This window comes from Dipodomys ordii, unplaced genomic scaffold (assembly GCF_000151885.1).
Source record: "Dipodomys ordii isolate 6190 unplaced genomic scaffold, Dord_2.0 Scaffold57, whole genome shotgun sequence".
Lineage (NCBI taxonomy): Eukaryota > Metazoa > Chordata > Mammalia > Rodentia > Heteromyidae > Dipodomys > Dipodomys ordii.
In genome coordinates, this window is record NW_012267273.1 from 820,467 (window position 1) to 835,678 (window position 15,212).

At 38.8% G+C, this 15,212-nt stretch overlaps 1 protein-coding gene across 1 annotated transcript in view; it reads left to right on the forward strand.

Annotated features, from left to right (window-relative positions):
* Wdr64 (WD repeat domain 64) overlaps positions 1-15,212 on the forward strand; it is a 151,008-nt gene that overhangs the window by 97,577 nt on the left and 38,219 nt on the right. Inside the window, exons 22-26 of the mRNA XM_013021734.1 lie at positions 1,955-2,013; positions 4,916-5,025; positions 7,696-7,884; positions 12,222-12,327; positions 14,729-14,809. Of these exons, the coding sequence (XP_012877188.1) occupies positions 1,955-2,013; positions 4,916-5,025; positions 7,696-7,884; positions 12,222-12,327; positions 14,729-14,809 (545 nt within the window). The remainder of the gene's footprint in view (positions 1-1,954; positions 2,014-4,915; positions 5,026-7,695; positions 7,885-12,221; positions 12,328-14,728; positions 14,810-15,212) is intronic.

Here is a 15,212-nt window from a genome sequence, read left to right on the forward strand (position 1 = left end):
AAAGAAAAAAGAAAGAGGGAGAATGATAGAGGGGGAGGTAAGGGGACGGAGGAAAGGGAAGGGAAGGAGAAAGAAGGAAGGAAGGAAGGAAGGAAAGAAAGAAAGAAAGAAAGAAGGAAGGAAGGAAAGAAAGAGATGGGGAGGAAGGGGGGAAAGAAGTCTTAGGGACTTTTCTGACCAAGCTGGTTTTGAACCAGGATCCTTAGATCTCAGCATTCTGAGTAGCTAGGATTATAGGCATGAGCCATCAGTGCCCAGCTCATGTCCATTTTTAGTTCTATTTTTATTATCTTTGTCATTATACAACGGAATTACCATTCAATATCTGATCTATACCAATTCATGAATTGTTGCCTGTATCTCATAATTACTTTCACTCCTGTCGAGTTTTCATAAGTTATAACTATAAAATATAATTATTTTGTATAAACTATTATATATTATATCAACAGAAAGGAAAGCTTTTATTTTCATTTTATTGTCTACTATTCTTACTCCCTTTTTTATTGTGAAAATACTGTACAGAGGGGTTACAATTACATGGACAAGGTAATGAGTACATTTCTTATCAAGCATTGTTGCCTCCTCCTTTGTTTCCCCTTCTCATCCCTTCCTATCCCCCCCACCAAGCCCGCCAAAGTTGTAAAGTTCGTTTTTCGACATAATGCCTTGTACATCTCATTGTTGCAATGGGTCCACCTGCATCCCTATTTAAACAATTTGTTTTTTCCCTTCCCCTCCACAAATTATACCAACATCAGATAAGTTGATGTTAGGCAAAATGAACTCCAAGATAAGGATTCAAATGTTTTTTCTTTCTTGTGATTGCTTCTAACATATTTATAAGATGATTTCTTTGTTGCTTTGTATGTCCCTCCGCCATGGTATAACCCCTGTTTTCACTGTTCTTACTTCTTATGTGTGAATCTAAGTTTATGGCCTCTATCATCATCTTTCTCTCTGAAAAACTTCTTTGAACACTGTCTGAAAGGACTGCCAACTGGTCACACATTTGTTCCATTTTTGTTGGTACAAGACACTATTCTTTACTTTGAAAAGATAATTTTTCAGGGTATAAGATTCTAGGTTGCTATTTTTTTAATTTAATTTAATTTAATTTTTTTTAATTTTTTTAATTTTAATTTTAATTTAATTTAATTTAAATGTTCTTTTCTTGATGGTATTGTTCTAAGACATTAGATGTGATTCTCATCTTGATATTTACTTCTATTTGGCATCTTTTTTAGTTTTTCTTTGTTTTCCCACAATTCAAACAAATTACATACTTTTTGAGATGCTCATTTAGATTTTAGGAAGAATTTCTCTGTAACCATCTTGGCTGGATTTGATAGTCATAGAATCATTTCTAATATCATCTACTCCGATCTTTAGGGAAATTTTGAGTGAATAAAACAACCTCATTACGACGTAGTAAGACAGAAATAAAATAATAAATTATATATACAATACTATAAATGACTATAATCCAGAAATCAGGAGGCCAAGATGAGGCATTGTCAGTGAGTTTGAGAACATTCTGGACCACAAAACAAGTTCCACATTAGCCTGAGCTATACACACACACACACACATATATGTACATATATATATATATGTATGTGTATATATATGTGTGTGTGTGTGTGTGTGTGTGTATAGAGAGAGAGAGAGAAAGAGAGAGAGTTCCTGTGTCAGAAACCCAGAAATCATACATACATACCCATATATCTACTTACATATACATACATACATATACATACATACATACATGTATTACTGTATATATACCTATCTGTGTATGTATTTCTCTGTCATCTCAGATTCTATTCTTTTACCAATATAAATGTCTAAATCAAAGTAATATGGAAAAATAAATGAGTTGCTCTTGTAGGTCATATTTATTTAAAGAACATGGTATCTAATTAAGATTTCCAATATTTCATTCTTTACACAGAAGGACATGTTATCCTTTGCAGTATTGGTGCCTTCCTGGATCCACCTCATGATGAAAAGGTATGAACTTTACTTTCATACTTTATAAATGTGTCAGCATGTGTTTATTGAACATTGCTCTAGACAAGAAACTATAAAAGACAGAAAAACAAGCATTCCTACTGTTTTGGCACATGCACTATAGCAACATCAGCAATGTGACAAAAAACACTTAGAGAATACCATCCTGTAGAGGGGAGAGACAAAGACAGAGAGATGATAGAGACAGAGAAAGAAAACTTGGACAATCAACTCTTGAACAATTTAAAACATTATGAAGTGCCATAGTATAGTTTTTGCCTAGCTCTCAAGAAATAACAGAGATAAAAGGTCAAGAAACCTAGGAGGAATTGAGACTAAGCTTCATTAAGGTAAATGAGTAGAAAACATAGAAAAAACTACACACTGCCAGAATGCTGGTCACACAAATGGCCATATGGTCTTCATGTGTTCATCAATAATAGAGAGAAACATACTGCCAAGAGGAGTTACTGTAGAGTAAGCTCCATAGCTAACAACTCTAGTTCACATGATTTAGAAATATTTGCAAAGGCTAAACTTGAGGACAAAGCTAAAAGGAACACACCAATCAACCCTTATGATGATTTTTAAAGAATGAGCCAGGTGCTAATGGCTCATGCCAAGAATCCTAGCTTCTCTGGAGGCTCAGATCTGAGGATTGCAGTTAGAACCTAATCCAGGCAGTTAAGTATATGAGATTCTGATCTCCATTTAACCATCAAAAAGTTGGAAGTGGAGCTGTGGCTCAAGTAGTAGATCCTTATCCTTGAACAACAACAACAACAATAAAAAAAAAAAGCTTAGGGACAGTACCCAGGTCTAGCCCTGAGTTCAAGCTCCAGGATTGGCACAGAAAAGAGAGAGAAAGAAAGAGAGACCAAGAGGGACAGAGAAAGACAGAGACAGAGTTAGAGAAATACAGAGAAAGAAAGAGAGAGACAGAGACAGACAGAGCCTGAGATGGAGGCAGAGACAGAGACAGAGACAGAGAGAGGAACTTGGGCTAATCTTTTTTTCTTTTTCTTCTTTTTATTTTGTTGCCAGTACTGGGGCTTAAATTCAGGACTGAGTCCTGCCTCTGAGCCTCTCTGTACTCAAAGCTAGTGCTCTACCACTTGAGTTATATGCCACTTCCAGCTTTTTCTGAATAGTATGTTGAAGATGAGTCTCATGGGCTTTCCTACCCAAGCTGGCTTTGAACTGCAATCCTCAGATCTCAGTCTCCTGAGTAGCTAGGATTACAGGTTTGAGCCACCGGTGCCTGGCTAATTATTCTTTTTCTAAAATATATTTACTGTTATTACAGAAGTGATCTGCAGAGAGGTTACAGGTAATAAGGTAATGAGTATATTTCTTCTTGAACCATGTCTCCCGTTCTCTTGCTGTCTCCCATTTTTTCTTTCCTGTTCCCACCCAAGGGATGTATAGTTCATTTTCCACATAGTGCCTAATGAGTACCATACCTGTATTTGTTCACCGTTTGATTCAACTTTTCGGTTCTCCCTGCCTTGCCCTGCCAAAGACTAGCATAAGATGATAGGAAAAGACAACAAAAACAGAAACAACAACAAAAATCCCTTCTTTCATTTTCTTGGATCATTTCATAAAATATTATTTTATATGATCATATACATATAGCTATGACCTTTGTGACCTGCTCCTATGAATATCCTCCTTTGGTCTTACTGTGCATATGTCTAGAGGCTTGGATAATTCATCATACCCCAGTGTATTTTTTAAACTATCCAGGGTGTTTACTTGGAGATTTATAGACACATTATAATGATTACAAATGAAAGAAAAGATTCAACCTATGTTTCTTTGGATCAGGCTTACTTTGCTTAATATAATTTTTTCCAAGTCTTCCCATTTCCTAACAAATGGGGCAATGCCATTCTTTCTGATGGAGGCACAGAATTCCATTGTGTATATATACCACATTTTCTTGATCCATTCAGCTTCTGAGGGGCATTTGGGTTGGTCACATATCTTAGCTATGGTAAATAATGCTGCAATAAGCATAGTTGTGCTGGTAACTTTAGTGTGGTCTTGTTTGTGATCATTCAGGTAAATGCCCAAAAGTGGGATTGCTGGGTCATAGGGGAGCTCCATGTGGAATCTTTTGTATATACCTCCCCAATGGTATAAGCCCTGCTTTCACTGTATTTGATGTTGATATCATTTGTGAAGGGGAAGGGAAAAAACAAATCGTTTAAATAAGGTTACAGGTGGACCCATTGCAACAATGAGATGTACAAGTCATTACGCCGAAAAATGGGGCTGGGAAGGTGGCTCAGTGGTAGAGTGCTTGCCTTGCGTGCATGAAGCCCTGGGTTTGATTCCTCAGCACCACATAAGCAGAAAAGGCTGGAAGTGGTGCTGTGGCTCAAGTGGTAGAGTGCTAGCCTTGAGCTGAAGAGCTGAGGGACAGCGCCCAGGCCCAGAGTTCAGGCACCATGACTGGCAAAAAAAAAAGAAAGAAAGAAAGAAAAAAAGAAAGAAAGAAAGAAAGAAAAAGAAAAATGAACTTTATAACTTTGGCAGGGTCAGGGGTGGGGGGTTGGGGGGAGGTCATGGTAGGGGTTGTGGGGGTAGGGGGTGGAAAGAGGAAGGGAAGGATGGGGAAACAAAGGAGGAGGCAACAATGCTTGATAAGAAATGTACTCATTATCTTGTCCATGTAATTGTAACTCCTCTGTATGGTATTTTCACAATAAAAAAAAATCCTTAAACTTAGGCTTTTTACCTCAGTGAGCAAGAAAATAATTAGGAACACAATCACTCAGTGTAGCAGTCCACACCCATCCACTCCTGAACACAGCTTTGTAATGAGCTATGGCTTTGCTTAAAGTTATATTCCTTGATTTAATCCCAAGGGATATGTCTTATTGTTGCCATCTAGAAATTCAAGCAGCTGCTTTCCTGGCGTGCTCATTCTTTAGAAATTGTTCAAGTAGCCTACGTGGAAGACAAGCAAGTGGTGGTTACTGCTTCTGTGGATGGCTCTGTGAGGTAAACCACGAAGGTGAAGGAAGAGGTGGGAAGGGAAGGAATGGGTGAGAATATTGAAAGGTGTGACATTGATCAAGCTATATTATATTCATAACCTGCTTTGTTAAATGCCAACTCCTTTATACAGCCTTTATACAACTGTGTATACTCCTTTATACAACTTAAAGATAATGTTTTAAAGATATAACAACTACAAACAACAACAACAAAGGTGAAGGATACAACCTTGGGAAGGTAAAGCATGGCTCAAGGGCCTAAGGCCCAGGAAACTAAGCAGAGAGGCAGGAGGTCTGCTTGGGAGAGCTCCATGTGGAGCACTAAACACTAGGAGATGTAGAAGACACTATGTTGAAAAATAAAAAACGAACTTTACAATTTAGATGGTGGGGGCAGTGGGGAGTGTAGTAGTGGGGAGTGTAGTTGGGAAGGTAAGAGGGAAGAGATGGTAGGGGAAAAAACAAAGGAGGAGGCAACAATGCTTGCTAAGAAATGTACTTATTACCTTGCTCATGTAACTGTCACCCTTCTGTATAGTATTTTCACAATAAGAAAAACTTATTAAAAAATAAGAGAAAAAAACAAGAATAACTTACTTCCATCAGCATGAATTTAGAGTTGAGTGAAGTAGTCCTTCACCTTTCCAACTTTTTGTGTTTTAAGTCTATTTCCCTTTGGTAAAGGCTTTGGGAAGGCCATGACAACTCTGTCATGCTGGGAAACTAAAATATAGGGATATATGTCACTCATGTTAAGTTCTCTCTGGACACTGTCAAGTGTAAGGAAAGGATACTTCCATTTCTGCCTCTTCTCAGTAGCTACCTACGTGTTTTATTTTGTTGTTTTGGTGTGTGTGTGCTTGATGATACTGAGGCTCGAACTCAGGGCCTCAGACTTCTCAGTTTGAACTATATCTCATTTCATTTTTGTCATTTTTAGATAATGCCTCATGATTTTGCCGGGACTGGTCTCAGATCATGACCCTCCCACTTATGACCTCTACATAACTAAGTCTATGTTTGTGAATCACCATGTCCAGCTCGTTAAAATGGGGGTCTCACTATCTCACTAACTTTTTATTCTAGTTGACCTCAAACTGAAATCCCCCTGATCTCTATGTCCTGAGTAGCTGGGATCACAGGCAAGAACTTGCATGCATGGCTAGTATCTACCTATTTTGAAATTTCATGCTACTTACACTTTGAAGAATCTATTCTTAGTTCTTTAAGCTCATCCTTCTCCTTCTAGGTCATTGCTTCAGGACACCTGATTATTATTTCCATCATTTGCTCCTCTGAGGTTCAAATCAGGACATAAAAGGAAGATCTTCAAATGCTGTTTTATTTTCCCATAAGCAATGTAATTTCTTCACTCTTGCCAGGGAATCCAATATTATTTTAAACCCCATAGGCTATTTTACAGGGAACTTTTGGAGTGAATTGAGATGAAATAAGTATGTGGGTAAAGAGAGGTGCCATTTGCCAGCCTATATAAATCTCAGCTATAGACATTCCTATGGGGACCCCAAAACAGTAGGTAGGAATTGTTGATGGGGTTCACAGTGACTGTTAGTGAATCAGGATTACTAAAAGCATCTCCAGATGTCTCTCACAAATTCTGTGGTAGTTGATTCTATTTATTATTTATTTTCTTATTTACTTATTTATTTATTTATTTTGTGCCAGTGCTTGAACTCAGGGCCTGGGCAATATCCCTGAGCTTTTTTTTCCCACAAAGCTAGCTCACTACTTCTCGCCTATTCAAAACACAGACCTGACAACTTCTCTTTGAAACCACCACCAGGCTAATGACTCCAAAGGCTTTGTGTATAGCTTCAAACTCTGGGTATATCAGCCTCCACCCAGGAGAACCACATGTCTCACAGTTAGCCCTGTCCCAAAGCAAACTCACCATGTCTTCTTCCACGCCTGCTTGTCCAGTTGTGGATTCTGTTTTGTTCAATTTTTCCCAAGTATTAAATGTGTCTATTGGCTCAGAAGCTCACTGTGATGTGGCCTTTATAGACTTTCCTAGCTTTAGCTTGCATTGTCTTCCTCACATGCCCCTGACTCTAAGATTTAAAAGTTTCTGCTTCTAGCTTCTTTTTTTCTGGTCTTTAATTGGAGATAAGAGTCTCATAGACTTTCCTGCCTGAGCTGGCTTTGAACTACAATGCTCAGATCTCAGCCTCCTGAGTAACTAGGATTATAGACAGGAGCCACTGGCACCTGGCTGATTTTATAAGTAGCACACTGACCTTATCTTGTGCTAAGGCCTAACTAAACTAACAGATTGTCAGTCAATGTGAATTATGATTAGCCTGGGGAAGTAGTGTTTTAGGAAAAACTTGTTTCTGTCTGGTTCGGATAAATAAGAATTTTCAGTTTGGATTCAAATTAATATTTCCCTGAAAGGCTGTAGGTTAGAATTCTAAACATATAAAATGTTTGCATTCTGCTCTAGGTGCTTGCTCAGTGATAGAGGACTAGCATGATTGAAATCCTGGATTTGCGAAAGTTTACATAAAGTGAACTGTGCTGTACTTAGAAGGAAGAGTCCGGGATTCAAGTTTATAACCCTTGATAGTCTATTATAACCTATACAATTTATGATCAGACTAACTTGGGCTGAATTCCTCGGTTATTTACCCTCTTTTCTTTGGCCTTCCTTCAGACTCTGGCATGCTGTCAATGGTCATTATTGTGGATATTTTGGACAACGACGAGCTTTAGATTTAACCATGGCAATGGATTTCATTTTGCCTTGTGATGTAACTGAATGTCCTATAGAAATCAAAGAAGAAAGCAGGTTCACAGAGAAGAAACAGAAATATGAATACCCTCTGATATTTGACCGGGAAAGGTAAGGCCAGGGGTATTTCTTTACATGATAAATAAAAGTTAAACTCTTACAACAGTTTTTCTTTTGCTGCATGTGAAGCACTCAAATGAGAAAATCTGAACCTATTTAATCGTCCTGCAATCTTGTGAAAGGGAGAAATCTATAAACTAAAAGCTCTGATTCTCTATAGTAGTACTCTGAATAACAAAAGTTAAATTGGATTTGTTAAAAAAAAAAAAAAGAAAAGAAAGAAAGCTGGACGCCCATGACTCATGCCTGTCATCCTAGCTACTCGGGAAGCTAAGGTCTGAGGATCGTGGTTCAAACAGCCCGGGCAGGAAAGTCCGTGAGACTCTTATCACCAATTAACCACCAGAAAATTGGAAGTGGCACTGTGGCTGAAGTGGTAGAGCGCTTGACTTGAGCTGAAGAGCTGAGGGGACAGAACCCAAGCCCAGAGTTCAAGCTCCATGACTGACAAAAAAAAAAAAGGCAATTGCCTAAGGAAAGCACCAGATAATTAAAGACTATGTCTGAGGCTGGGAATATGGTTTAGTGGTAGAGTGCTTGGCTGGGTTCTATTCCTCAATACCACATAAACAGAAAAGGTTAGAAGTGGCACTGACGCTTAAGTGGTAGAGCACTAGCCTTGAGCACAGAGAGGTTCAGAAACAGCACCCAGGCCCTGAGTTTAAGACCCAGGACTTGAAAAAAAAAGATGATGTATGTATGTGTATAATGTGTGCATGAGTGTATATGTGTGTGCAGACATCATGGCTATACAAGGGGTGTTTTATTGTGACATTTCTATGCATGTAAGCAACGTATCCCCTCTCATTCTACTCATTATTAAAATAATTTTGAAATGTTGCATTGTTCTATTTGTATTCATGCAAATAAACTACATTGAACATATTCCTCCTCATTCACTCTCTGCTTTAGCTTTCCTTCCTCTAACTGGCGCCCCACCCATATCCTGTTTTACTTTTCTTTTTTTCTGTGTATTAGTTGGAACAAGGGATTTCACTGCAGTATTTTCAAGGCAGCCTTTTAATCTTAGAGTCAGGGGCATGTGAGGAAGACAATGCAAGATAAAGCTAGGAAAGTCTATAAAGGCCACATCATACTGGGCTGATGAGCCAATGGGCACATTTAATACTTGGGGAAAACTGAGCAAAACAGAATTCACAACAGGATAAGCAGGTGTGGAAGAAGACATGGCGAGTTTGCTTTGGGACAGGGCTAACTGTGAGATTTGTGGTTCTCCCAGGTGGAGGCTGATCTACCCAGAGTTTGAAGCTATACACAAAGCCTTTGGAGTCAATAGCCTGGTGGTGTTTTCAAAGAGAAGTAATCAGGTCCTGTGTTTCAAATAAGTAAAGATTGAAAACTATGGAGCAATAATCAACCTGTAATAAACAGGCCAAGGTAAATACAGGTAGAGACAGTAAAGAACCTTGAAAAAGAATGGCTAAGAATTTGAGAGAATAAACTCAAGCAAGCAGGAGGAGAGAATTTGAGTACAATGGTGGTGCGAGGCCCATGGGATCATAGAAAAATGAACACTGGGATTGAAATGAAAATACCATTGAAGCCGGGCACCAATGGCTCATGCCTGTAGGCCTAGGATCAGATCTCAGGAGGCTGAGATTTGAGCATCATGGTTCGAAGACAGCCTGAGCAGGAAAGTCCCAGAGACTCTTATCTCCAATAAACCACCAGAAAACCAGAAGTGGCTCTGTGGCTTAAGTGGTAGAGCACTCACCTCCAGCTGAAAAGCTAAAGAACAGCACCCAAGCCCAGAGTTCAAGCCCCACGACCGACAAAAAAATAAAAAGAAAGGAAAATACCATTGAGGGTAACTTCAGTGGAGGGTTGGGAGAGATCCCATGCCAACGGCTGAGAAACAGAAGATACAATGTGAAGATAGTATAGAATGATTTTCAATATATTGTTCAAGCACTGGGGTTTAATGGCCTTGTACGTGGCAGGTAGATACTCCACCATAAAAGCCACACATCTTTTGTTGGTTGTTTGCTTTTGTTATTTTTAAAACAGTTTCCCAACTTTTACCTGTGCTGGCCTGGATCATGATCCTCCTATTTCCACTTCCTGAGTAATTAATAGGTATGCACCACCACACCCATCTTTTTATTGACCGAGATAAAGGTCGCATGAACTTTTTGCTGGAAGCCTAATCCTTTCAATCTCAGCTTCCTGAGTAGCTAGAATTACAGGCATAAACCACCATGCCTGGCTTAAATCTTAATTGTATAATTTTATGGAGTACGGTGTCATACTTTGATATATTTATACAGTGGGTAATGGTCAAATTAAAGTAGTTAATATTGCCCCATTCAAGTGTCTTGTACATTTCTATTAACTTGTAGTAATTATACTTATCTTTGAGGTACAATGTGGTTGTTTTAGTACATGTATCAAAAATGGGATGATTGTTCTCATCTATTTATCACTACTTTGTGTTTGAAGCTCTCAAAATTATTGTCAAAAATTATCAATCAGAATATAATAGAGAACATTAGAGGTAGAAGATTGCAAAGGGTGTTGGAGGAAATAAAGAGACTGGATAACAGATAGGAAAAACTCATAATAGAGATTGCTTTTTCTTTCCTTTCCTTTCTTTTTCTTTTCTTTTTTCTTTTCTTTCCTTTTTCTTTCCTACCTTCCTTTATTTCTTTCCTTCTTCCTTTCTTGACATTACTGGGGTTTTAATTCAGGGTCTGTGCTTGCTTAGCTGATACCCTGCCACTTAGGCCTCATTTCTTACTGGTTATTTTGGAGATGGAGTCTTTTCTATATTGTCTGCTAGGCTCATCCTGTACAGTCCTCCAGGTCTCAGCCTTCTAAGTAGCTAAATTTATAGATGTGAGACACCAGCACTCAGCCACATTGCTTTTTGAAGATGGCAAACTCTAGTGAAGGAAGCCATTGTCTTATAGATTTGTTTGGTATTTTGAGAGGGTTGAGAATACTTGAAGGTGTAGGGAATAGAGTATTCTTTAGTAGAGAATAGGGTGAACTTGAGCAGCTGTTTTCCACTTTTTGCAATTTCAGTTCTTGCCTGATTGTGGTGGTGCCCTTGTTATAGTGAAAGAGGTTGGTACTCATCTGAGTTCTCAGAATCAGCAGAGCTCGATCTTAGACAGAACAGGTTTATGTGTCTAATACTTGGGAGACCAGAGATGCCTGGAAATGATTCTGAAAATCAGAATTTGAAGACCCAACCCAGATGGTTCTCGAGTGGGAAGCATCAGAGGAGTGGTGGGTCCAAGATAAAGTCCCTCAGGGAAACACTAAATCAGTCACCACTGGGAGGCCCAATGTCCATATATAATACACAGGGTGGTAGAAAGGCTGTAAATGGAAACAAGCAATCAGAACCAACACAGAATTCAGGTGGAAAGTGAAAACATTCTTGTCACAATCAAGAAGAATTCTAAGTGACTTCAGAGGCTCCCGTGGAATTACTGGAGATGATGACTGACCAAAATGTAGGAAAGTTATGGTAAAGCCAAGATGCAACTGAGTTCACCAAGGAAAAGATGATCAGCCTTGTCTTTTTGGTAATCATTTGGCTCAAAACATCCATCTGTCTCAATATATATGACAATGTATGCTGATGTGTGAATGTGAGTTTCTGTTCACTCTAAGTCTTATGAAGACTTGGATCTTGTCCTTTACATTTGTCATCCTAGTTCTTAGATCAGTGCCAATAGCCATTAGACACTCAAAAGATATTTGGGGGAGGAAGATGACTAATTGAACATCATAAGCAGAAGAACTACTGCAAATGTCAGACATGTAGGCATGAAATGGAATGTTGTATCTGGGATAGCTAGTTGATAGATATGTTTTTAGATGGTTATTACTAAATATTTTTACTTCTCTTGTAGCAAAATAGGCCTTGTGCTATAGAAGGACTCCATCTCAGGACATATTCTTTATTGTCTTTTAAAAATGCTTTTAATGTTTACATTTGACTTTCTAAATATGTACTTAACTTTCCAACTATAGAGGAAGCTTCCCAGGTCATGTAAAAATCAAACATTATACATATAGAAAGTTTTTGCTGTCCGTATTACAGATTTTCCCCCTCAGTAATGGGTGGTGAATTTTCAAGAGATGATCAGGCAGGTAGAAATTGCTGTGAATCCCTTAAAGGAAAGTCTGCAAAGCAAAATGGAATAATAATTAGAGAGCATCGCTAGGACTCATGCCATGAGAACTAAGGAATTCAAGGACCAGAGAAGGACATAGTGTGTATTAGTTTTGTTGGCAGAAAATAAAGGATGTATTGGTATTATTTACTTACAGTTTTCTTCTATGTTTACATGCAGATGGAAAAACATGAGCTCAATGTCTCTGCTCTTTAGACGTGCACCTCCCAAGGCCTTTGAAGTGGAACATGATTTTAAATATTTCAAGTCTCTTTCTTCTCCCAAGGTAGTTAATCAAAACAAAACAGAACAAACAACAAAGCAAACAAAAGCAGTAAATATCTTGCCTTTTATTTTTACCTTCCTAAATTCAAATATATGCAGAAATTTTGCATTTTTATATCCTCTGTTACAAATCACCGTCAATTTGGTGACATAAATAATACAATACTTATAGTTTTGTGGGTCAAAAAGTTGACAGGAACCTCCCTTGAAAATAATGAAGAAGGGCTGGGAAGGTGGCTCAGTGGTAGAGCGCTTGCCTTGCATGCTCGAGGCCTTGGGTTCGATTCCTCAGCACCACAAAAGCAAAAAATAAAAAGCCAGAAGCGGCGCTGTGGCTCAAGTGTTAGAGCGCTTGCCTTAAGCTGAAGAGCTGAGGGACAGCGCCCAGGCCCAGAGTTCAGACCCCATGACTGGACCCAAACAAAGAAAAGAAAAGAAAATAATGAAGAGAGGGGTTGAGACATGGCTCAAGCCATTGAGCTTCTGCCTAACAAGTACAAGGGTACAAGGCTCTGAGTTCAGTCCCCAATACAGAAGAAGTAGGAGGGGGTTAGGAGATGGGGGGGAGAGTGGAGGAGGAAGAAGAGAAGAGGAAGAAAAGGGAGAGAAAGAAGAGGAGGAAACAGGAGAGAAAGAGGAGATGGAGGAGAAAGAGGAGGAAGGAAGGAAGAAGGAGAAAGGTGGAGAGGGGAAGGGGGAGGGGGTGAGAGAAGGGAGAAGGAAGGGAGATGGAGAGAGGGAGGAGAAGGGAGGAAAAAGAGAAGGAGAAGGAGGAGAAAGGAGAAGGAGGAGGAGAATGGAAAGAAGAATGGTGTGCCCATGACATAATTTAAACATTATGTGAGATTATCTGATGAAGACTAGGCTCCCCTGTAAATATATTCCCTGGGAAAGTCCTGAACATGTGCTTAGGAAATAGGTATAAGAAAGCTCAGGGAAGTGCTGCTTTTATCTCACTAATAAATTCTAGCATACTCCTCAGTTGGACTGCCAGGGAGCAGTAAAAGTGAATGAACCAAGGGAGTGACACTGTTGAAAAATAATTGTACTCATTGCCTGACTTATGTAACTGCAACCCTTCAGTACATCACCTTTACAGTAAAACTTAAATTTAAAAAAGTGAATGAACCTGCTAACGCTCACCTATACAAATGAATATGAGCCGCCCATGCCCAGAGTTCAAGCCCCATGACCAACCAACCAATAAATAAATAAATAAATATGTGCAACACAAAGTTCAGGATTACCATAAAGGCATGCAAGGCCAAAGAACAGGAGTATGACGAGAGCCAACCCTCTAAGGACTTAGGCATTGAGGTGGTCAGATTTGCATGCTAGTGCTCCCTGAACATATATCATAGTCATCCCCTTTTACAGTATCTTCTGCAGGTATAATAGATATTTAATACTTTACAAACAAAACAAAATTATTGCACATCCTCCCTTTCTGCCCAAATGGAACCTAGATACTTCTTTTCCCCAGAGGCAGGTTGACAGGAAGAGAAGCCACTTGTGGAGTCTAATGGACTTGGGTGTCATTTCAAAGATTCTATAACTTTATTTATATGAGTATCCGTGTTAAGAGCTGTTGAGAGAGGTCGAGAAAATATATGCCAGGTGTATTTTACATCCTCAATAATTATTGAGTAGTTGTATTTTTTCCCAAAGACCCCAGACTTTCCGATGTGTCTCTTCACAGGTCATACTATCTTCACTTAGCATGTTCTCCATCAAATCAGAATTGTTTCTATGTTCATGTTTGTCTCACATCCATGACTAAAAGAATATCATTTGCACACACATCTGTACATAACATGTTATAGGAGAATATCTATTTTGTGGAATAGGATTGAAATGGTACATCCTAGAAATAAATAGTGCTATTCACTTGTAACACTCATTCAATTTAGAGATAAGAAGTTGTATTTTAAAATCAGAAGTGGAATATTACATAAAATTGGGGATACTTTTGGTAAGTCTCATATATTTTTTAAACAATTGAATATCCCAAACATCCCAAGGCTTGCTGTCTTCATACCTCAGCTAGCTGATAAGATTAAAAATAGCTTCGCTGATAAAGCTGAGTTGAAAGGTGTTTGACCCAGGATATCTGATCTTGATAAGCAATTCTGTTTTTGCATTCCTTTTCATTCTCAATGTGTTATTAATATATATGCTTCTTTTCTCTTCATTTCCTTTTGACATACTGTTACTGGTAATGATATAATGGTACAAAAATCTTTAGAGCAACTTAGTGTGATCTTCTTATATGATCTCATTGGATCTCATCATAGTCTTCAGGGAAAGAACTTACTTAAGGTCATGAACCTAGGAAGTGAGGAAGTCAAGACCTGAATGCCATTAATGCTATTTTGCCATTTATGAGATGCTTTGTTTTGCAGATTCGCAGGTGTGCCTTGGAGGGTTTCATGACTGAAAACAGAGAGGCGGGGATTGTTTTTGGTTCTCTTCCTATATATAGGGTAAGTCAGAGGTTTTTAAGACTAGAAACCTAGTAACAGAATAATCAAAAATCTAGCTTCTTATTCCTGACCATCCTGTGCTTATAAGCAAATTAGGGAAAATCATATCACCAAGCTCACTGATGCCTCTGATAAACGAGAGGTGATCAGGGTCCATGAGTTTTGATGCATTGGATCTCTTGTCTCTGCCATGACATATAGTCAACATGTTGACTGTATGTAAGAAGAACCTGGTGGTTCTTCATTATCTGCTAAATAAAATCCAAATGTCTTCACCTGGCATACAAAGCTCTTATGACCTGGGGCTGGGAAGGTGGCTCAGTGGTAGAGTGCTTGCCTTGCCTGCATGAGGCCCTGGGTTCGATTCCTCAGCACCACTTAAGCAGAAAAAGCCGGAAGTGGC